The sequence below is a fragment of the Eretmochelys imbricata genome, chromosome 1 (genome assembly GCF_965152235.1).
Source record: "Eretmochelys imbricata isolate rEreImb1 chromosome 1, rEreImb1.hap1, whole genome shotgun sequence".
NCBI classification, from domain to species: Eukaryota; Metazoa; Chordata; order Testudines; family Cheloniidae; genus Eretmochelys; species Eretmochelys imbricata.
This window is the reverse complement of record NC_135572.1, coordinates 191,772,029-191,797,233: the sequence shown is the minus strand read 5'-3', so window position 1 is coordinate 191,797,233 and position 25,205 is coordinate 191,772,029. Positions and strand designations below refer to the sequence as shown.

The 25,205-nt window shown below is 41.3% G+C and overlaps 1 protein-coding gene across 1 annotated transcript in view; it reads left to right on the top strand.

The window, feature by feature from the left end:
• EPHA3 (EPH receptor A3) overlaps positions 1–25,205 on the top strand; it is a 297,851-nt gene that overhangs the window by 84,859 nt on the left and 187,787 nt on the right. The window contains exon 3 of the mRNA XM_077807293.1: positions 9,393–10,053. Within this exon, the coding sequence (XP_077663419.1) occupies positions 9,393–10,053 (661 nt within the window). The remainder of the gene's footprint in view (positions 1–9,392; positions 10,054–25,205) is intronic.

Sequence of the window (25,205 nt, the reverse complement as noted above, 5' to 3'; positions counted from 1 at the left end):
TAGTCTCTAAGGTGCCACAAGTACTCCTTTTCTTTTTGCGGATACAGACTAACACAGCTGCTACTCTGAATCCAGAGATAAAGTTGAATATGTGAACCTTAAAGGTGCAAAAGTCAGAATGCAAATAAAAAGAACTCCAAATTATTATTATTAAAATCTATAATTATTTTAAGATACTTGTAGCAGATCGCAGATTCACTGGTGTGGCACCTCCTGCTGGTTGCCTAGGGAATTAGCTCAATTCCAGCTCTCGGAGCGCCCTCTGCTGGCCAGTGTCTCACCTGCCTCAGGCCCCCATGTCCCTCCTGGACCCCGGTGCCCTTTACCTCAGGGTTCTGCCCCAGCAGTACTCCCACACTCTGGGTCTCCCTTCCCAGGGGAACCCCCAACCTTCTATAGCCACCTTACCTCAGTGGCTACTGCCAATCATCCTCTAGCCCCCTTTCTCTGGGGCAAACTGCAGTCTGTAATGGCCGCTCATCACTGGTAAGGGGGTAGGACCAGCTGCCTTTCCCTGCAGCCCCAGTACCTCCCTAGGCCATTACCAAGGCCTCAGCCTGGGGAGTTGCCAGGCTGGAGCTCCCCAGCTCCTCTTGCCCTTTCCCAGTATTGTTCTGCTTCCGGTACCCTGTGCTCCCAGGCAGCTAGGCCCTTCTCCCTCCAGGGCTGGAGACTGACACAGCTCCTCCCTGAGCCCTTATAACAGGGCCAGGTGTGGCCTGATTGGGTGCAGCCACAGCTGTGGCTGCCTCCCCAATCAGCCTTTAACCTTGTTTTCCAGGACCGGGGTAACTGCCCCACTACAATACTCTTATGTTTTGGGGCGGGGCGCTGATGCATGAGTTTTATCATGTGAGGTTGGCCACTACGTTTTTTGGAAAAATATATTGAATGAAGAGTTGTTGTAGCCATTTTGGTCCCAGGATATAAGTCAGACAAAGTGGGTGGGGTAATACCTTTTATTGGACCAGCTTCTGTTGGTGAAAGAGACAAGACTCAGAGTTGCACGGAACTGAAGAAGAGTTCTATGGAGCTCAAAAGTGTGTCCCTCTCACCAACAGGTGTTGGACCAATAAAAGATATTACCTCACCCACCTTGTCTCTTGCATGAAGAGTGTAATTTAGGGCTCATAACGCTGCTTGTTTGTGCCCAATCATGTATCTATTGAAGTCAATGGCAAACGTTCTGTTAACTTCAACAGAAGCAGGATTGGGCTCTTTATTCAGAAATGCCTCAGTATTTGGAGCTTTCCTGTTGGAGCAATTGGACTGAAATGGCAATCTGCAATCATTTACATGCAATTTGGTCTTCATTACAAATTAATGAAGTGATAATTGCTTTTTGCAGTCGTCTATGTGGAGAAGATGGTGCTATTTGCTTTTTCATATAATTAATATGTCTACATTCAAGTGCTTGTGTAAATTTGGCAACTTAGAAAGTTGTTGGGTTAGGGTTCGGGAAACTGCAATGAAATTACTGCAATAAAATTCTTCTTCTATTGAGCAATTCTAATTCTGCAAATAGAGTTCCTATTTTTGTTTGTATCTACCATAGGACGTGTAAGTATATTAATGTATATATTGATGCAGATAATGGTAAATAAATCAGTTGTAAATAATTGTGAATTACTTTAAATTTCCAGATAAAATACGTGTTGTTTTGCAAGTGCTGGTCCCTGTGTGAATTCCACTGTGGCTATTTATGCTCTCCATGCACCTGAGTCCAGAAGACTTTTGCTAACAATGTCCATTGGTCTCCACCTGTGCCCTTCCTCTCCTTGTGCTCCAGACTGAGGGTATCAGAGGTGGTGCTGACTGCGTGCCTCTCCAGTTCCTTTCTACCTCTACCAGGTAGTGGTCTGAGATGGAACCCTCCAGTGTCCACAGACTGGTCCTTCAACTTCTAATCCGTAAATATTGTAAATATAAATATTGGTTGTTAGTTCTTAGTTTTTAGTAGTTAGTTTAGCTAAAGGTTTTGGGAACCCCTCCTTCCAAGCTTCCTCTCCTCTGCACACTCCCTGGTACGGGACACCGGTTATGTTCAGGATTCTTGCTTCAAAAGCTGAATCTCCTGCCCATGGTCCTTCCTGTTTTAGCAACAACCATTAGAGCTGCCTATACCACCCCAAAGAAGCTCATACGTCCACTAACTGTAGTATCTCCTGCTCTTTTCCCAGCCGAACCTGGCAAGCACAGGAGTTCAGACTTAGTGGACATCTCAGGGAGAGTGCCCTGAGGCCACAGTCTGATCTGGGCTGGGCAGACCTCCCTCCCACCCCCCGTACACTGGACAGAGGTATTGAGGAGTGAGCCACGAGCACTACCACTTCTGATACAGGGGTAAGCAAGGGTAGAGCCAGAGACTCCGTCTCCCAGGCTCACCATAAGGGTAGAAAGCCCTCTCAAAATCCTAAAGAGAAATCCCCCTCCAGATCCACCTCTAAGTGGAGGACTTCTTCACCAGCACCTTCCAAGTCAAAGTGTCTCTGTACCCAGTTCTGGGGGGATCAAGAGTCCATAAGGGTCACTATACCGATCTGCAGACTTCAAAAATTGAGTGCCTCTATATTGGCACCATTGACAGGAGTGGAACCTTTGAAACTGAGCACAGAGAGACATGAGCCAAGGCCAGGACAACTATCAGTAGTGACAAAGTGCAAGCACCAAGAACCACATGCAGCATCATGCTTGCAGAAGCAGACATCAGCTTCCAAGGGCTGGCATGCTTCTGCTCACAGTCTCACTCTCTCTCTCTCTCTCTCTTTCTCTGAGTGGGGATAAATGTCATCCGTCAGGATCCAGAATCTCCCCTCCTATCAGATCTGGTCCTTACAAGGGAGATGCTGACACCATCGATCCACGAACACTATGACAGAAGTCAATCCCGCTTCTGCCAGTCCTGGCATTTCTGCATCACAATGGTCCTGATGGCACCACCATTACAAATGGAACCTACATTTTCCTCTTTGGGTGAATCTGACATTGGGAGGGACCAGTATCATCTCCACTCAGAGATGGGAGTCCAGGTAGGGGAGCCATAATCTCCTGGGACCTACCTTGACTTTAGATGATGGGGTACCCCCTTTGGACTGTTGGTAACCTATCTCTTTGGGACCACTTTAACCAATGCTGGAGCCTCCTCACTGGTCTTAATGATCATCATGGGAGCTGTCCATGCAATATCCTGAATTGATACAGCCAGGGGAGCAGAGTTTTTGTTCACTCATCCTGCCCCACACTTTTTTTGGTGGTTCAAGATGCCACTGAAAAGGGTGGACAACATTTCCCAAGGTCCACCATCTCAGATGAAGAGGCCAAAAATTTGGACCGCCTCAGAAGGAAGGTATTTACATCAAATAGGCAATTACCAGGCCTTGCTGTAAAAGTATGATTTTGTGAACTGCTGTAAGATTTCAGAATTCAGAGGCAAGTTGACTTCGGAGGATAGAGAACAATTTCAAGCCCTTATCAAGGAGGGTAAATTGGTGGCTAGAACATCCCTATAGGGGATGACAGCCTCAGGATCAATGGTGATTGCATTCTTATGCTCGGCAAATCCTGACTTTATTCCTCAGGCTTCCCCAGGGAAGTTCAATCCCCTGTGGAGGATTTGATGAAAATAGCTTATTTAATGAAAAGACTGAATTAAAGACTCAAGGGTGACCCTCTGCTCCTTGGGGATATATATGGAGACACAGAAGAAGTGTCATAGGCAGCCTCACAAGTACCACAAGCCTTCTACCACCAAAGGGGATATGAACTGCCACAAAAGTGGCAGAGGTGCAGAGAAACAAACACAACACTCCTCCTTCCCAGCCTCCTGTCAGGAAATTTTTTTTGACTGGACTCATGAGAGCTGCGATCCACCTCACAGCCACATAGGGCATCACACCCTCCTACGTAGTAGGTACTGCTTGTCAGTCACCCATAGTGGAATATACACAGGAACCATCACTTGAAGAAGAAAAAGAAGTTACTTATCTTGTACAGTAACTAGAGTTCTTTGAGATGTGTTCTCCCTACCAGTATTCCACCTCCTGCACTCCTTCTCCTCTGTCTCAATCCTTCACTCATGATTCGTGGCAGAGAAGGAAATGGAGAGATAGTTGCTCTACACTGCTTCTTATGCCCTTGGTCCAGAGCATAAGGAGAGGAAGAGTGCAGTAGAGGACCAATGGATGTTGCTAGCAAAAATTACCCTGTCTCAGGTGTGTGGAGTGCATGACAATGCCAGAGAAGAATATAGATAGGGACCACACATCTCAAAGAACTCCAGTTACTATAGAGGTTAGTAACTGTTATTTATCATCCTATCTAATTTAATCTTGAGAAATTTCAATAATTGACCTTCTTTGTTCTGAAAACCCTACATTTCGTAGTTAAAGTTCAAGAGTTGATGAGTAACATATAAATAGTTTTTTCCTTTTAGTCTTTGTCCATATACGTAAATTGCACTGGTTTAATTTAAAGCTGCTTTTAAACTGATATAGTTAATCCAGTGCAAACCTCTATGTGGACACTTTTAGTTTGGTTTAATAGTGTCTTATATCTTAAATTAAACCCATGCCATGTTCTCATGTAGACAGGCCCTTAGAAGCCCTGGAATGTGCTTAATGGAACTGGAAGCTGGGATTAACAATTGCTGGGTTTTTTTCCTGACTAGACCACTGACTTTCTATGTGACTTCTGAAAGGTCAATAGACCCTTCTGGGACTGTTTTGCCATCTGTAAAGCGTTGATAATACTTCCCTGTCTCACAAGGGTTTTGTAAGTAGGGTTGCCAACCTTCTAATAGCGCAAAACGGAACACCTGCACCCCCCCTTCTCCAAAGCCCCACCCCCTCACTACATCCCCCTCCCTACATCACTTGCTCTCCCCTCCCTCACTCGAAAACCATATGCCTGGCAACCCTATTTGTGAAGCTTAGTGAGTTAATGTTTACCATGGAATACGCTGAGATCATTGGATGGCAGATGCTGTATCAGATGAATGCTGATCAGAATCAAAACTTAAAGGCAGCACTGATGTGGGTGCACTGAGGAAGGCACTTCTTTGGAAAAAAAAATCCGATCTGTCCTGAAGAATAGTTGTGGTCCCTCTGAAAATATTTACTTCCATCTACTTCACACATTCCAAAATTTGTACCATGCAGGAGCTCTTTTTTAGGACTGAGTATTCCCCAGTTATATTATATCAGGTTGCTGGCATGACATAGGGTTTGCATTTTTGAATGTGTTGTGTGTATCTCTAAGAGTGACAGTGATGTGTGAGGTGAATTTCTGTAACAGCTAAAAACAGCCAGACTTCAGTATGACAACAGTTGTATTCAGTGATGAGCTGCCAAAATCTTAACAACCGGTTCCCTATAAAAAGTTCTGATTTAAGGGATGTGCCCCAGTATGTATTTTTTGTACCAACAGGGTTACCATATGTCCGTATTTCCCCTCCTGCACAGCGATTTAAGAACCAAAAAGCCTGACCTGTCTGGGAAAATATGGATGTATGTTAACCCTGCCTAAAGTTCTTTTTTAAAAAGATGGGCCTGAACTAGAAATGAGCTCTGTTTCACATGTGTGGGTCCCCGTCACTCCCTGGGGGTGTGTTAGGGTGACCAGATGTCCCGATGTTATAGGGACAGTCCCGATTTTGGGGTCTTTTTCTTATATAGGCTCCGATTACCCCCCACCCCCGTCCTGATTTTTTACACTTGATGACTGGTCACCCTAGGGTGTGCACATGTGTGGGTCCCAGCTGCTCCCTGCCCCCCTCATTGAAGCAGGTGTGCAGGGTTACTGCCCTGGGAACTGCAGGGCACCAGTGGATGTGGGGCCAGCTTTAGACAGGAGTGTGGGGCAGGGCTAGCTGGAGGCAGGGGGTGCGGAAGTGGCTACAGGCAGGGCATGGGGTGCGGAGCTGGCTGGAGACAGGAGGGTGCGGGGTTGGCTGGAGGCAAGGGGATGTGGGGCTGGCTGGAAACAGGGCAGGGGCTGACTGGAGGTAGGGGCTGGCTGCAGGCAGGGCAGGGGGGTGCAGGGCTGGCTGGAGACGGGCTGGCTGCGGGCAGGGCAGGGGGTGCGGCAGGGGCTGGTGCGGGCAGGGCAGAGGGTGTGGGGGTGGCTGGAGACAGGGGTGGCTGCGGGCAGGGCAGGGGGTGCGTGCAGCAGGGGTTGGCTGGAGATGGGGGCTGGCTGCAGGCAGAGTGGTGGGTGTTCACAGGGAGAGCAGCAGGACGCAGCCCAGGCCCAGCAGAGCAGCCGGGGACCCACCAGGCAGCATTGGGAGCCCCAGGGCCAGGGGAGCAGCAGCAGCAACAGGGTTTGTGCCCAGGGCCAGGCGGCAGCCTACATGGCTCCCGTAGTGCAGCGCCCCCGGCAGCCGGAGGAGGAATTGCATCACTTCCTGGCCAGAGCCCATCAAAGCCTCAGCGCCCCATGCAGGGAAGCGAGGTAACAACCGGTTCTGAAACTGCTTCAAAATTTAACAACTGGTTTGCGTGAACCGGTGCGAACCAGCTCCAGCTCATCACTGGTTGTATTCCCGTGTGTACATGTAGTCCCCTTTAAAACTATAAGAATAGGTTTCGGAGTTGTAACAGGTAATTTATAAGTCTCAAGGTTGGGTGTATTTTGTCTGTCGGTTTTCTGTTTTGTTTTCATTTTAAAATGTTAGTCTCATAGACTCATAGATATTAAGGTCAGAAGGGACCATTATGATCATCTAGTCTGACCTCCTGCACAATGCAGGCCACAGAATCTCACCCACCCACTCCTGCAATAAACCTCTCACCTGTGTCTGAGCTATTGAAGTCCTCAAATCATGGTTTAAAGACTTCAAGGTGTAGAGAATCCTCCAGCAAGTGACCCGTGCCCCATGCTACAGAGGAAGGCGAAAACCCCCCAGGGCCTCTGCCAATCTGCCCTGGAGGAAAATTCCTTCCCGACCCCAAATATGGCGTTCAGCTGAACCCTGAGTATGTGGGCAAGATTCACCAGCCAGACACCCAGGAAAGAATTCTCTGTACTAACTCAGATCCCAGCCCATCTAACATCCCATCACAGGTCATTGGGCCTATTTACCATGAATAGTTAAAGATCAATTAATTGCCAAAATCATGTTATCCCATCATACCATCTCCTCCATAAACTTATCGAGTTTAATCTTGAAGCCAGATAGGTCTTTTGCCCCCACTGTTTCCCTTGGAAGGCTATTCCACAACTTCACTCCTCTGAGTCTTTCACATAAGTCAGGCTCCATTCTTCAGTTGATGGATATTCTGAAATTGCTAGCAATCAAGAACCTGTCCATGGTGACTGTAATAATGCGTAAAGTGCATGCTGCATGGCAGCAGCCTGATGTTGGTGGTGATGTCCTAGAGCTTGTCCTGTATTGAAACAAAAAGATGGTTAGCAATGCTGAAGAATTCAAACAAATATCTTCAAAGTTCAGTCCTGTTTATACTCCTTATTATTCAATACTTGTGAACATTTGCATGTCCAAATTCTTGTTTGCTTAATGTTTTGGTGGAATGCAGTGTTCTTAGTCATTTGCAAACAGTATTAATATACCAATAAGAGCTGCTCACCGCTTGCTTTTGTTCATTTAAAAAGTTGCTATAGTCATCCATTCAGGGAGCAGAAAAAATACTGGGGTATTGAAGAGTCCAGTCACACATGCTGAGTGACTTAGGGCAGGTCTACACTTAAAATGCTGCAGCGGGAGACCTGCCCTGTGCAGCTGCACCACTGCAGTGGTCCAGTGAAGGTACTACTCCATCGATGAGAGAGCTAATCCACTCCAAGAGAAGCAACAGCTTTGTCAACGGGATAAACCCTCCCATTGACATAGCGATGTCTACACCAGGGGTTAGGCCAGTATCACTGTGTCGCTCAGAGGGGTGGATTTCTCACACCCCCGAGCGACGTAATTCTACTGATGTAAGTTTGTAGTGGAGACCTGGCCTAATGGAGAATACTTAAAGTGAGCACTCCCCGGGTGGTTTTTTTGCTCTGTAAAGTAACCTGCAAATATTTGTGTTTAACGTGATGGGGGCAGACATTGGGACTGGTTCATGAATATTTTGCAAATGGGAAAAATATATAAATTTGCTAGATAAAATATCCAAAAATATTTGTAAGATGGGACCATATTTGTAAAATACCATTGTGATGAGTGTGGTGTAAAATCTTGTCTAGCACTGGGAGTAATCAGGATGCTATGAAAGGTAAGCTAATGTTTTTGTTTTTTTTTTTTAAATAATTGTGGTTGCAAAGCTAAAGTAGACTGGGTCATGAGACCAAGTGAAATGAACAGAAATCTCTGAAGTAGGTTGCTTTTTAGTGAGAGGCATCTAAAGAAACTGTTAAAGTCCTAAAATTTCATTATGAACTAATTGAATTCCAACAGTGGCCAATGACAGACCATGAATTTCTCTTGAGATGTCTGTTTAAACCTTGTAAGGGACTCTTTCAACTTTTTAGAGTATGAGGATATACACAATGATCAGCCTTAAAAAAACGACATGACTGGTTACCATTTAACATCTGGTGCATCAAATGCCCCAATAACAACTGTGTGGATGAAGGCAGTCCATCACTATACTCTTGAATGAACTCACACAGAAAAATTATAAAAGACAAAAACACCAGTGGGCAAACACTTCTCATAAAACAATCACTCCATATCTGACCTCTCAGTCCTTGTCCCCAAAGGAAACCTCCACAACACCTTTAAAAGATGAGCCGGGGAGCTTAAATTCATCTCTTTGCTAGACACTAAAAATCATGGACTCAGTCAAGACGCTGTTTTTATGTCTCCTTAGAGCAATCTGGAGCCCACTAACCCTCCTTTATCCTATGACTGCAGAGGTGTTAATTGCTGACTTCACCTTGAATGGTCTCTTGCAATGTGTACTAACTCCTTAGCGATCTCTTCCACCTTGTGTTTAGCGGTGACACTCACATTACCTTTCCCAGACCTGAAGAAGAGCCCTGTGTAGCTTGAAAGCTTCTCTCTCTCACCAACAGAAGTTGGTCCAATATTTTTTTTACCTCACTCACCTTGTGTCTCTCATTTAAAAAGTCAGCATTTAACAGTTGCCACTTCTAAGTATAGGGAAATAACTATCAATTTTCTTGTAAACTTTGTGGTAACTTGATAAATGTTGACTACTTAATGGTAACTGCTACGTATGCTTAATGTATTCATGGGAACAAGAAGTGTGCGTTTGACAAGGTTTTCCCATCAAATGTCTAGGTAAAGCAGGGCCATTTTCTAAAGTGGAATCAGACCCTTCATTTTGTTGTTTGATCATTATGTGAAGCTCTAAATGCAGTTACTATTGCTGTTGACATAATCAGTATACTTAATATATTTCTTTCTTTTTTTTCAGTGGGAAGAGATTAGTGGAGTTGATGAACATTATACACCAATCAGAACTTACCAGGTATGCAATGTTATGGATCACAGTCAGAACAACTGGCTGAGAACAAACTGGATTCCACGCAACTCAGCTCAGAAAATCTACGTGGAGCTCAAGTTTACCTTGAGGGACTGTAATAGCATTCCTCTGGTTCTGGGCACATGCAAAGAGACCTTCAATCTATATTATATGGAGTCTGATGATGACCATTTGGTCAAGTTCAGAGAACATCAGTTTACAAAGATTGACACTATTGCAGCTGATGAGAGCTTCACTCAAATGGATCTTGGGGATCGAATTCTCAAGCTCAATACAGAAGTTCGTGAGGTGGGACCTGTCAGCAGGAAAGGTTTCTACCTGGCTTTTCAAGATGTGGGTGCATGTGTTGCCTTAGTATCAGTGAGAGTATACTTCAAGAAGTGCCCTTTCACTATAAAAAACCTGGCCATGTTTCCAGATACAGTACCTATGGACTCTCAGTCCTTGGTGGAGGTGCAAGGTTCTTGTGTCAATCACTCAAAGGAGGAAGACCCACCCAAGATGTATTGCAGTACAGAAGGTGAATGGCTAGTGCCCATAGGAAAGTGTTTGTGTAATGCCGGCTATGAAGAAAGAGGCTATGAATGCCAAGGTAACAATGCACTGCATGTTCACCGTTCAGTTATTAACAAGGGTTTCACCATCTGTCTATGTTCCATATATTGGCTTATGTTAATTTTTAGACGCTAATGAGAGATTTATTAGATCACAAAATTGCTCATTAAACTAGTTCTTGTTTAATTTGTGTAAATAATGTTATTTAACCATGTGTATTTATTAGGGTTGAGTAAATAATACACAGCTAATACTGAATTCAGTAAATCTAGCCTTGCATCCCTCTCACAGACTTTTTATCAGCCCATTACAATTTCTTAAAATGTATTTGTTGTGTCAAAGTATTTGCATTTTTTTAATTCTGGCTTGATTGCTTGCAGTCCTCTGTGTTTAGTATTTGATATGTGAGTTGTGTTGGTTAGTTGTGACCGGTCCTGGAAAATACATGGTATTGATTCTAGTTCCAAATTGGTTGTGTGTGCAAATGCTTGCAAAGTGAATACTAATGTTTGCAGATTCTAAGTTACAGTTCCATGAATCCTCAAACTTTTGACTCAAAAGCATTTTCTAAAAACGTGTAAGTCAGTGAACCTTGGTTAAGTGAAAACTCCTAGAAATGGAACACACTGGGGCTTGAGATTGGTTAAAGCCAAGTTACTGAAGCATTTGAATCTAGATTCATTTGCAAATTTCTTTCAACTTTTGCTCAGCTGTCTCAATGAAATTATGATTTTATGTTTTGCATTTTACTCAAAGATACTTGGTTCTTTCTTTTAGTCTCTTGGTGCCTTGGTCAGTAATTTGACTGGTCGCTATGGACTCGAGATGGTCAAAACTCAGAATTTCCATTTTATGGGGAATGCCATTTTGTAATTCATTTTCATTATGAAAAAGTTTTTCTGTTAAATCCTTAGCCTCTTCGTGCCAACAAAAGTGCCAGTTATGACGATTCTTCTTGAAATGTGCTCTTAGAAAAAAGGGTATTACAATTATCCCAGCAAACAGCTAGCGCAATAAGTTGTCGTTTAGACCATTACCTTGAACTGCCTCGAGACTGGTAGACTCCTTTTACATAGGCCATCCAACAGTCTTTATATGTGTAGGAGAAATCGTGGGAGCTGGGAGCACCCGTCTCCGATTCCGCAACCAAAGCTATGCAATTCTGAGTCCCATTCTAACGAAAATAGCTTTCCCACAGAATGTGAGAGAGGAGGATGGGAGACCGCAGGGACCAAGTGTACATTGTGTGTTGTTTCCTTGGAAAGGGTGGCTTAAGGAGCTGAAGTTTTTATTATTTTTTCCTTTAATTACCAATAGACAAATTTAAAAAACCCACAAATTAGATTCTTCTATTAGACCCTGACATGAATAGGAGCTGGAGTTTTATTGTTCGGGCACCCATGATCTCTGGGCCTTCTATAGCCACATTTTAAATTCCTGAAAAGTTTGGGGAAAACATTGGTATTACTCTAACCACCATATATACTCTTGCTATAACATTAGAGTCCTTGTCTCTGTAAATGATGAAAAGCCCTTGGTTTAGAATTAGTCACACAGGGGCATGAAAAGACAGTCACTCCAGAAAGTATCAGGAAAAAAAAACCTGAACGAATGATGAAGTATTCAGTAAAAAAAAAAGATATTTTTTCCCCTTGCGATCAGATTCTGTTCTCAGATGAAGCATGTGCTGTTCCTACTGAAGTCAGCAAAGGTTATGCGTCTGCTTTTTAGGGCAGATTTTGACGGTGAATTTAAAACACAAAAGCCGACACTAACACTGCAATCATTTCTTGGCATCAGGTTCTTCTGTCCTGTTCTTTTGGCTTCAACTGCATATGTTCATCAAATGGGCTTTGTATGATTAGACCATTCACAAAAGTGACGGGACATTCTGGTTTGTTCTGGCTTTGCATGTAATGTCCTGCTGCCCTGACAACTTTTATCGAGACTCATATTTGTCAAATATTTTCACCCTGGTGCGATTTAAGTGGCACTCTCAAAGCAGTTGGTAATCCAACCCCTCACCGCTGTTGACGTCAGTACCGCAGCAGGAATTGGAAAGCTTGGAATGGAGTTCAATTTTTCACATACTTTTTAACTGACCACTTTGGCTCAGTTTGGCTGCTTCTGCCCTTTTTTTGCTTGTCAGCAAGAGAACTAGAGATTCAGGATTGTGGTGTTTGGAGTAGACACAAAATGGGGTTACAGACATAGGCTTGAATGAATGGGGAATTGGAAATAATATAGTTCCCCTACTTGAAATTAATTTAATATAACCTGAAGAGGGAAAAGCAATAATATAGCACTGCTTATCTTCAGAGTGCTTTAAAAACATTTAATTATGTAAGGGATTTTGCCAGTTGAGCCTGTGTGGAAACACTATATGAAGTTCTGATTTGCTTTCACACCAGCAATTTTTATTGTATTCTATCTCTGCTCTAATACTGGCTCTTATAAGGATTTCATAACAGATTTTCAAATACACAGTCAGCTTGCATTAGAAGAATATTGTCACTGGTAATGAAATTAGGTACTCTAATGAGGTCTGATGAGTCCGTAAGGTTGGTTTTGAAATCATCATGCATAACTTCTCTTCATATTGGCAAAAATGTTGTGGCCCAATCTTGCCCTCAAATAAGCAGCACACACACCATTTTTCACGTACATTTTAAAGACAGCCTTGCTTCTACTGCATGCCAAGGAAATGAGTAAGTTTTCGGGGCACAGGCTCTGGACTTAGCTGTTACAAATGTGATTTGAAAGTATTGCTTCATGTTTGTTTCCATGTTGTTAAGTCAAGATCAGACAAATTGACTGACTTAGTTTTTGGCCCCAATCTTGCATATGACAGTGTGTGAGCCTACGGCTGCTCCAGTGCAAACCCCTATTGATTAGGGGGCTTCATGTGGGCTAACTGTCTGCCTACATGCTATCAATTGCATAATCAGGGCTTTATTTTACTTCAGGAAAGCAAAATGTTGTTCTTATTCATATTTTCTTTGTTCTTTCTTGTAGCCACCTTTGTTCAAATATGTGTGAGGGAAAGTCACTTTTAGAAAATGTACAGTTAGTCCTGTTGAGGAATTTGGCTTATTTAATCCATTTCAGGGTAACTGTTAAGATTTAGGCTCTTATCCTGCAAAGGACCTACACCCACATTTGAATTGGGGCACTGTGGTTAGTCCCAGTTAAAGACAGTGAAACTACTTGGTATGTAAAGTACACCCGTGTGTAAGTCTTTGCAGGATTAGGGCCTTGGAATGCTATAAACATTACTGAAGCCTCTTACTGAGTGAGATGCTTGTTATAAAGGTGGACAGCAATATGTGTTTGGGTTTTATTCTCTTCACATAACTTTGCCAGTGTGTTAGGGGACTTGACTTATAGCACTCTTTCCCAATGACAGAATTAGGCTTCGGTTGAATAAAGACTACCAATTTTATGTTGGACTCTGTGGTAGTTTTCTGATGTTTGCTTAGAACTGGATTTTCACCTGACTTGTTCCAATTCAGCTGTAAATCAGATTTGAACTTCCGGTGTCAGTCCCTGGACGTGGAAGATGGATGTGTGAAAGGATTACATGACCTAGCTCCGTTCTTCCAAAGCAGTGACATTTAATTTTTAATTCTTTAGAATGAAGAACTATGGGAAACTTGTGCACAAGTTTCCCAAGAGACCATTATGGATATCTTAGAAATTAGATGTTATGTCTCCTAGTCCGTCCCCTACCAATAAAGGACTGTTCTCTATTGTAATTTTGCTTATATGTTGCATTTAAATGTCCCAAGTGATGGGTGGCTTCCACCACTTCCCCTTGTGATATTATTTTACACACTAATAGAACTCTCTGTTAGAAAACTCTTCCTGCTAGTCATCTTGATATTTCTCTTTCTTAGTTTCGTCCTCCATTCTCCTCGTCATGCCCCTTTCCAGTATGCTTTATAACTCCTTTCCTTTTTTTGGTGTTGGCACCTTTTAAATATTTGTAGACTGTTCTCATTTCTCCACACTTAGTCATCATCTAATCAAGCTGTACTTATTCTTTTTTTAATTTTACCTTCAGTTGTCCATGACACTTCAAAAGTGGTTGTCAGTGGTACAGCAAATTCATTTGGTAATTCTCTATCCTGCATATTGACCATATGTATATCTTTAGCTAATGGTTTACCTATTATTTATGAAGGCACCCTATCCTATGGTGATAGTTGCCATATAAGTACCTAGCTAGGTGAATGTCTGTTTTTATAAACTTTGACTCACTTCCCAATTATTCAAATACATTTTCTGTTTTTTTCTTGGTGACATGGAGGAATTTTTAGTTGTGTCTTAATTATCATATCTTTTAGGATTTCCTATCTGCCTTTTACATGGCTGGACTTTAATATGTCCACTTATCAACAATTACTCACAAAAGTATTCTGTTTCTCTACTTTTGGTCTCCTGCAATCAGGGGCGGCTCTAGCAGTCGCTGCCAAATTGCCGCCGCGGGACACGGGCTGCCACCCAATTCTGAATGCCGCCCTAAGCACCTGCTTGGAAAGCTGGTGCCTGGAGGCGGCCCTGCCTGCAATTAAACACTTTGCACTGCTGCTTCAATCTGTGAACCTATAAGCCCTGCGTCACTGGTTCCAAATATCATATTATCGATCAGTTCCTTTCCATTGGTAAGAGCCAAGATGGTGTCTTCTCCAGTTGGAATCTTTTCTACAGAATGATAGAGAATACAGAAATAGTCCTTCTCCAGTAATACAGTGGACGTTTATATGACTCTGGAGAATCTTCATCTGGTATATTGTGGTCAGTTATGGGTACCTCATAACTAAAAAGATTGAGATAAACTGGATGCTCTCCAAAGAAGGACAAAAATGAATGAGGATAATAAAAATGTGTATAGCATGACTAATTAATACTCTGGGGTGTGTGCGGGGGTCCATGCTAAGTTTATACTCTTCCAGAAATGAAGGAGGGAGATGAAGTAAATTGCAAAAGGTGCAAGGGTTTATAAGTAGGAAGAATGAGATGAAAAACAATTAAAAAGGAAATTTAGGTAAAATATTAGAAAAATTAGCCTGACAACTACCTATGTAATAATCTGGAAGTCTCCCAAGGGAACTTTGCAAACATACAATGGGAAATTGTGTCCCCATTTGGGAGTAAAAATGAACTTACATTCACTTGAGTACTTTTTCAACAAGTGACACTTCAGAGCACAACACACATTGTGTTTCCAAATGGTAGAACAAAAATAAATTGACAAGCCAGAGGAGAGTGGCTCTCTAAGCACACAAGTGCATGTTCCTCTACGTGCTAGCATTATAAACTGCAGTTTAAAATTTAGATGGTGGGTTTCTACTTTTGACTAATCCTGATTTACTGTAACGTTTTGCTTTGCATTGTCAAAATTCAAATTGGTGAGAGGCTGTATAAAGGCATTTATGAAATGGTTTTTATTTTTTGTCTTGTCAATTTCCTGTGCGATAAAGTTTAAAACTTCAGCTACAACCAGCAGACAAATGTTATATAACAAAATACAAAAAAAACCTTTGAAGGACTGAATCCAGTAAACCTTCCTCATGCAGATAGTTCTTACTCAGCTGAACAATCCACTTAAGTAAAAGGAGAAAAATGTTACTTTGGGGGGAAGGTAAATTATGTGTAACATACATGATTATCACAGAAATGCTTTCTCAATTTCTCTACCAACACTAAATTATTCAAACACTTAAGCTCTATGGTGCAATGTCTCAAACTAGATTTATATCTCTCAATTCATGGAAATATGAAAAGAATGCCAAACCTACCTATATAAATCTGAACAATCTCATTTTTGTTGAACTCTTTCAGAGGAATGAATACTGTATTTCTGAGGTATAGTTATGAAAAATTATATTAATAGACTGTGAGGAATTAAAAAGGAATTGAAGAGAGAGATGTTTAAATATAAATAACAATTTTGATCTCAGCATACTTAATTATAAGTTTTCATCTACCAATAATTGTATTCCTGCTTTCAACAAACATTTTTGAATGAAGGGAGGGAAAGGAGCAATTAGGAGTTATTTAATGTGGTGGGAGCACACAGGAGACGGGACATGTAGTGTGTTTCTGAGCAAGGTTTATTGATCTATATGCTGCCAAGATCAGTAGTTTCCCCATGAAATGGCTAACTATCTGACAGATTGCAGATGCAATCAGGGACACTAAGTTAGACTACTAATTACGGTTATGCACCTATCTAGAAGATCATATTGTACTTAATTAAAAACTAAAAGGTTGTTACACTAGGACTGCACAATCACATAGTGGCAACAGTAACATCAAAAGTTAGCATTTATATGGTGTCTTTACAGAAATCTGGAAAAGCCACAAAATCAAGCACTGGTCCTACACTATAAACATTTATTAGGAAACCGGAATTTGAAATGTTATTCATTTTAAGTTTGAAAAAGTTGTTTGTTTTTAACACCAAAACCAAATTTTTTAAAGGAGGATTGCTAAGCTTTTTTGCTATCTATCTAAAATTACATTATGTAGAGATAACTATAAATTACAATGTATGCATTACTTATAACTATGAAATATGCACTGTTCTCATTCAGTTCAGATCCTAAAAGTTCATGAACAGAACTCTAGGCAGGATTTTCCTAAGTGCTCAGCACTGGCCTAACTCTTCTCCCTGAAAGTCGATGGTAATCATATCCTCTCTGATTTGAATGTCATAAGCAGAGCTAGATGAATAATTAAAAAATCAGGTAACTTATTTACAAATATTGCAAAGTGAATTTAATATGTAATTTGCAAACATATTAGTCACATTATCAGACCAGTTCTGTAGATGGGCAAAACTAAAATAGAAAATTCTCTCATTAAAAAAAAAAATGAGAAATTCACTGAATCAGTATTATATAACTAGCTCTAGTCAATAGTATGGAATAGTTCCAGTCATGTATATTTACTTGAGATGATGCCTTTCAATAATGCAGAACAAATTTGCTGCCAGCTGTGATAAAAATGTCTATAAAGATTCTGTGCTTATTTACTTTTATTTACATAATCATTTTTGGTACTAACAGACCAAATCATAATCTTATCTTAGAACATTTTTAAATTCTAATATTTCCCTCCAAAATGATGTGTAAAAGGGCAGTGTCTATATATTTTGTAATTCTGATACTCAGGGCTGGATTTTCAGAGTGCACTTCAAGCTAGCGGGAAACACAATTGTGCATGCACAGAAAAGGCAATATTTTAAGAAGTGCACCTAGTGCAACTTAAAATAGGAAAATTGTACTGTACATTTATATAACTCAAATTTATGTTTGTCACAGAAGGCGATTTTCTATGTCTGTGAACTGCCACTGTTCACTCTGTAACATGCATCTCTAGTAATGAAACGTTTTAAGCAAGAGAAGGCACACAAATTAGAACATCCCAGCCCCTGCTTGAAAATTAAGGGGTATCTGAGGACCATTTGGTTCCTATTTGTGAACCTGCAGTTTGTTTCTGATTTTGATACTGTACAAGATATCCTCAAAGCATCTGCTTTTGGGTTTTTGCTGCAAATGTTTTTCAGCTATGTATGATAAGGGCTCTTAAGGGACCTTGCTGGCATTTCCTCAGCCTTTTTCATTTTAATGGTTTTGCTTCTTTGTTGGCTCTCACAAGATTTTTTTTTTTCAGTGTTGTTGGGTTTTTTGTTTTTTTTGTTTTTTTTGGTTTTGAGGGACTTTTCCCCCCTTGCTTTCTACCTTGCACTAGCTTTCGGGTACTCAGGTGTAATATTTCGTTAATAGTTACACAAAGATTGTAGTGTCAGTTTGAATTCATTGAACACTTTGCAGTCCCCTTCTCCTGCTTCCCACCCAGCAGTTTCTTCACCACTTGTGCCAGTGTTTAGAGTTATTTGACAATCCCTTATTAGTTCCGGAGAGGAACTTATAAAGGCTAATAGGGGTTTGCATTACAACTGACAGCTGGTACTAGACTTTAATAGAGAGCAATTGTAATGAGAAGTGTAAGTTTGGTAACATTTGAGGAAAATGCTCTTAAAGTAAGAACCATCTTGAAAGATGAGTATGAGTAGTTGAGAATCATATATATGACTGCTTCTCCTCAGCTTGAAGTACAGGATGTTGTCAAAACAGGCTGTTGGCAGACATCTAAATAACCAGTAATTGATATCAGACTTTATTGAACGTTTATGACTGCAAGCAAAATTGCAGAATTGATTGTTACTCTGCATTACAAATTGGATAATCAAAATTTTATCCATAATGGTTCACTTTCCTTGGCTTTGAAATTGCATTGAACAGTATTTGGTCCGTAATGGCATAATCTTGATCCAGAATGATTTAGTCTTAACACACTTGTTAGAGGAGCCAGAGTGATTAGGAATTCATTGTTTGTAGTTTCTGCACTGAGTGCTTATCAACATTATATGCCATGTAAATCAGTATACCTGGTATGTCAAGGGAAAAAAAACCCACACTCAGGTCTTGTGTTTAAACACAAATGAAGCTTAGACGCAAACAAGTACAAATACTTCCAGCGTCATAGGGGCAAAATGTGTCACTATCATGTATCTGTAGGTTCAACTCTTGTCTACTGTAAGGTTAAAATTTGATGTGATAATTTAGAACAGCTGCTCTTTGAAAGGAAGATTCATTTTCAACAAGGGAAGAAAAAAACATGGTAAAGGCTGACAATATGCCAACCCTGAATAACAGCATAAATGAGATGGGACAATTCTGCTTAACGATATGGTTGAAATAACTCAGTTTTCCTTGCCATTGGTATTTCCAACCTTTGTGTTTCTGGTCAAGTGTACTGCTTATTGAATGTATCATGTGTTACTCTTGCTGGAATGATTTTTTTTCTTTGTTGAAATTTTGACAGTGATGTACGATGGCACATAGTGGATCGGTAGGTAACATTATAAGCTAACCAAAAAAAAATATTTAAAAAAAATCATATACATCATATCCCTGTCCAACCTGCTGTTAGTACAAACATATTACTGTTTCACAAAATAATGCTTCAAAGCTCGCAAATAGACTTACTGCATTAGGGAGGGATTACATTATGGCCTACATTCATTGGTCCATCTCTGTCCAGCAAAGCATTTAAGTATCCACTTAAGTCCCATTGATTTCAGGCACATGCTTAAATTCTATTAAAGTTAAGCATGTGAATAAAATAAAGTTAAACATGAGTATAGCTCAGCCATTAATGAACTCTGTATAGGCTACAGGCATCAGCCCATATGGAACTACTTGCAGGTTTGGGCATGCTCTCTCTCTCTGTCCCCGTCCCCCCCTCCCCACGCCCCCCTTGGTTTCTCACAACTCTCTGTTGGGAAGAGAATGATAGAAAAGATAAACCACAAGTGTCCAGCTCTCAATCTCAAAGAGAAATGCCATATTTTTCTTTGCTCTCTGAAGCCATATTTTTTCTAATAACATATCATGAAGATATATGGTATGAGTGTGCAAGACAACAGTTTTACATCTCATACTTTAAGAAAAATGAGAACACTTCTGCATCACTTGATTACTCTATTCACAGAATATAACCACTGATGAAGCAATTAAGATACTATGAAACGGTCATCTGTTTGCAGATATGTGAATTAACAGCAGTAATCGAATTAAAATGATGGATGAAGTGCAATACAGCAGAAATTATGTACAATGTACTTGCACCGTTCTCTGCATACAATCATTTGCAAACATAGAATTTACAGGATTTGATCTGATTTTAACATGCAGATCCTCTCTCTGCAGGCATTCTTTGCAATCTGCATGTGCATCTGTTAGTACATGTAAAATTACCCATACACATTTAGAAGCTTTTTTTTAAATTGGTGCCTCAGAGTTATTTTCTACATGTTCTTTTATAACAAAGCTTATTCTTCCCTGAAGGGGGAAAATGTTTTTATCTGGGTGTGTAGAGATGTATTTTTTAAAACTAATGTACACTTGGTTATAAACTAGAGATTACTTATATGCTTTAATATTGAACTGAATAATGTATTAATGATTACTGTACAAAGAAATGCAAGCAAATGTTGGAATGTGAGGTAGGACCAATTAAATGGAGGTATCTCCAGCTGTTAAAAAGTTCTCTTTCAGGTTGTGAAACCACTGGAATTCTCGGAAAGTCTACAGGATATAAAATCCTGCTGTTGGAGCCCTTTTTCTGTAACATGATCATAATAATGATCTGACAGGTATAAGCAATTATTTTAACAAGCAGTTCTTCAAATCTGTTTTAGGAATTTCCAGGTTCAGTTTCTGGAAGACTTATATGAAAAATAAAAGCAACTTCAGGGCTCTGAGACTGCCACTTGAGGAGAACTCTAGGTGTATCCGTGAAGAAAATGAGAGAGGTATAGCCATTCCATCTCTAAATCTAGTTTTCATACTGGAAAGAAAATAAGACTGTGAAGTCGGATGGGAGACATATTAGCAGGAGGAAGTTTTGGGAAATCTTAAACTGCCACTGCAGATGCTCTGTCTGCTCCATGAATCAAATGAAGACCTCAGACCTGCAACCAAAATGCTATTGACTTCAGGTGAAATTTGGTTGTGAGGTTGTTAGTCCAAAACCTTGCATGAGCATTTACAGGTTAGGGGTTACAGGAACAGGAGGAATAGAGTAAAATAATTACACTTGTCATTAACATTTAATTAGCAATAGTGGATCCCTTCCCTCGTGCTCTAAGGGTAAGAAGGACGAAGGAGCAGGCTGCTGAGTCTACCTGCTTGAGGCTGATGGAGTAAAATGGAAAAAGGAAATAGACATAGAGAAACTTTGTCTCATTCACCTGAAAAAATTTCATTATGGTAGAGGAATGAGTCCACAAATTCAGTAGTGATCAGTTCTTCAGTCTCCCCTACTTTACGAGGCAGAGTCAGATGTTTTTGATTGGCTGGGATGACTCTCCAGATAACTTTTCCACATGAGGAACCCCTCCAGAGAGTCTCAAAGCTAATAACTGTCATATCTGAATAAAATACTCTTTCAACACATATTAACAATAACAGATAACATTGCCTAATTCTAAGTTGTTCACACATGTCTGCTACTACTAAGAAGAACTGTGTATCCTAAGGGAAAAAAACTTGCATATCAATTGAGATGAACCCAAAGGACATTGATTAAATGTAAGAACCCTGTTTTCCATCAGCTCTCCCTAAAAGGGTGGGGGGAGAGACATTGCAACACTGTTGAAAATTAACCTCCAGTAAGAAGAAGATGTAAAATATGCAGTTGGATGAATTTATGGACCAATCCTCCTACCAAAATGAGATCTTCAGGTGAGTAAGACAAATTTTCTCATTCTCACTGTAGGGGATGGGTCCACAAGGTGGATGGGATTTTTGTAGGAGTATCCTGCAATCCCATGAACTGAGAGAGAGCTGTGGTTTGTTTCACTCAACTTAAATATATCAAACTTGTAGAATTTGGTGAATGTATGCAGAGATGCCCTGGACACTTGTTCACATGGTGTATTGGACCTGTTGGCCAATGAAGCAGCCATTGCCCCCATAGGATGGGCTTCAATCTTGAATGAAGGAGTTTTCCCCTGGGCTTTCTGTGTGTCACAAATTTCCCAACTAATAGATCTTGCTGTGGAGGACCTGGAAGTTTTCTGTCTCCTAACCGTGTGGTATGTTAGAGTGAACCAAGTGGAATGTTTTTCTGAAGGGTTTTGTTCCCTTGATGTAGATTGTAATTGCTCTCTGGGTGTCTAAGGTGTGCCATGCTCTTTTTTTGGGAGAGTAGGCTGGATGTGGGCAAAAGTAGCAGAGCAAAATCTTCTGGGAGTGTTGGAAGAATTAATTTATCTCAGGGATGAATGAAGGGTGTGTTCCTAGTATCACCCTGTCATTGTGGAAAAATAAAGTGTAGAGGGAGATGAGAGAGGACTCCCAACTCTGAGACCCTTCATGTGGTCATGGGGATGTTATGGCCCCTAAAAAAAAAAGTGATTTTTTTCAGGAAATATAGACACACTTCGGACAGGGGTTTGAAAGGCGTACCCGAGAGTGCATTCAATACTAGGGAAAGATCCCAGGAAGTTACACTAAATAGGAAGAGATCTCATTAGGCCGGTAGCTTTGAGGATTTTTTTGGATGTGAGGATTTTGGGATAAGGGAGAATGACCCCTGCCAGAATTCAGAACATAACTGACACTTGAGTTCTGTATGTGTGGTACTGTAGTCCCATAGACAGATGTGTTTGTAAGAATTCTAGGAGTAATTTGACCAAAGCTGATCTTGCTGCGTATCCTCTTCAGGTGCACCAATAATCAAATCTTCTACATATTATTGTATACCGAGAATCAGTGGAAATTTAGGGTTGAAATCCTGTCATCAGCGTATCCTTGTTTAGTTAAACTGAGCTCTCTGTAACCAGTCAGTCAGTTTCAGAGATGCCAGGTTGCAGTAGCCCGGATGGCCATGAGATAGTAGATCCAAAGTTCCAGAGTAACAGCCGTGTTAGTCTGTATTAGCAAAAAGAAAAGGAGTACTTGTGGCACCTTAGAGACTAACCAATTTATTTGAGCATAAGCTTTCATGAGCCGATGAAGTGAGCTGTAGCTCACGAAAGCTTATGCTCAAATAAATTGGTTAGTCTCTAAGGTGCCACAAGTACTCCTTTTCTAGATCCAAAGTGGACTGTAAGGGGTTTAGAGACTGTAGGGTAGTGGTAGGGGAGGGACTGCAGAAATCTCCATGAGGTCTGAAAACCAGGACATCTAGGCCAGTGCAGTGCAGCTAAAACATTATAGCCTGTTGGATAATGTATGTTGGTATGGGAAAAGGAGAGAATGCATTTAGCACAGCCTTTGGCCATACCTGGGAGAAAGTGTCGATTTTCCTGCACAACAGTCTCTCCTCCTGGCATAGAAATTATTCATTTTGGAATTGGAACTGTATACAAAGAGATTCCAAGTTGTTCTCCTAAAAGTCTGGACTATGTGATCAAACTCCCTCTGATAGAGCCACAGCTCCTCTGGTCCATGATTCTGCTGTTGAGCCAATCTGCCATTGCATTCAGTTTTCTGTTGATGTGCATGGCTTGGACTGACAGAATTTCTTTCTCAGTTTGCCTGAGGAAGGATGTACCTTTTGCTTGTAACAAGCTTCACCAGGTGTCCCCTAGTGTGTTTACATATGTCATGCTAGTAGTGTTGTCTGTGAATGCAGGTATGCGTCTGGGTTTAAGGTAGGGAGGAGTGCTTGAATGCCTAGGTGAATTACTCACATTTCCAAATAATTTATGGTGTAGTGAGATTCCATGTGTGAGCGCTGACCTTGTACCATGTGTTAAATAGTGTGAGCTCCCCATCCTTCCAAACTGGTATTTGTTGTTATGGTGTCTCTCTACACTTCTGCCATCTGAGGTTTTTTTGCGCTTGTTTTTTTTGTTTTTGTTTTTTCTCCTGTGGAGGAAAGTCTTACAGTGCAAGGGCTGAAATTATGAATGTGAGTAGGGAAGCTCAGAAGATAGTACTGGAGACACCCGAGGTGAAACTTTGCCCATGGGAGTAGGTATATGCATGAAACGAACATGCCTAGTTGACTTAAGTCCTTCATGCAGGAGTATAGATGGTGAAGGATTTTGTACATTTGCTCCAAAATCCATGCCTGCCTGTCTTTGGAAAAGAATGCCCTTCGGAGTGAGGTGTCCAGTCAAACCCCAGCTGTTCTGTTGTCTGTGTTAGGATGAGTTGGCTTTTATCCAGTTTTATTATAAACCCATGTTGTTAAAGGAATTGTACTCTCTGTTGGTTTCTGACTGACTTTTATAGGGAGGGGGCTTTTAACAGAACATCACTGAGAAAGATTTACCCTTTTCTGATGTACCCTTTTCCACTGTTACCACTGGGCGCTTTGTGAATATTGGCAGCAGTGGTCCTGCCAAAAAAAAAAGGGCTTCATACTGCATGTGCCGAGTGCCATATGCAAATTTAAAGTACCATCTGTGAGAAGAATGGCAATTTGGAGAAATGTCTCCTTCAAGTCCACTGACGTTAGGAAACCCCCCTGGTAGACTGAGTGGTCTCCATTTTAAACTTGTGGGACTTAATTGACTTGTTGAGTGTCATTAAAACCGGAACTGCCCTGTCTTCCCCTGATTTCTTCAGAACCAGGAATAGCATGGAGTATGACCCCCCAACACAGTTCCTGCTCCCGAATTTGGAGAAGGTGATGGATTTGCCTACATATTACCTTCCTTTCGGATGGGTTGAGGAAGAGAAGAGGGGGAGAATTCTGTGGCAGAGGATCCTTTTGAATTCTAGGTGTACCTCTTGGAAATGGTGTGCCTCATCCATTTGTCTGTGCTGGTGCCAGCAAACCAGGTGGGAACAAATAGAGGCAGGAGGCCCTCAAGGGAAAAGCTAGAGGAAGGATGATAGTCTCTGATTGCTTTTAGGAGCATTCCTAGAAAAGGAGTCACCTTTTGGTTTGTTGGATTTGGCTTTACTCCACCTATTCTTGGATGCCATCTATCTGACAGAGACAATGAAAGCACTGAGCAGATGTTAGGGAATGGCTGCCTGAAATTAGGTTTCTGAATATTTAGGTATCTAAATAAGTGGCTTAATTTTCAGAAGTGCTGAGAGCACAATAGCTCAATTATGTTAGATTGTTGGATAAAGCACTTTTTCATGACATAGAAGCAAAGGGCCAAATCTTGTATTGAGCTCATTTGGGAGTTTTGTCAGGTTAAGGAATTATTTGTCCCCTAAATACACCTTAGCACTGACATAGAACCTTCCATCCAATGGCAGAGTAGGAGAGGACTCTTCATCCCAACCTACACGAGAGGTTGTGAGACTTGCCCATAAGCACATAGGGCTGGATTGTAAATTTACAATTTGCCTTGGATAAGGGAGCTCCAAGGAGCAAAGCAGGGACTGAAATGGGACTTAAAGGTGCAGTTTATCCTTGGGAGGAATTAGAGAGTTCATTTCATTTCATGGAACTGTCGTCTCCCTCCATGCACTCAGCCGGCTGTCCTGAACAATGGCTGGAGGAGGTGGCAGGGGCCCAGGGGCAGAGCTGGGATTCCTCCCACGCTCTGCCCTTTCCCTGCTCACTTGCTTTCAGTGGGGAGTATAAACTGACTAGCCCCTTCTCACCTCCTCAGTCCCAATCTAAGAAGTGAGCCAATGT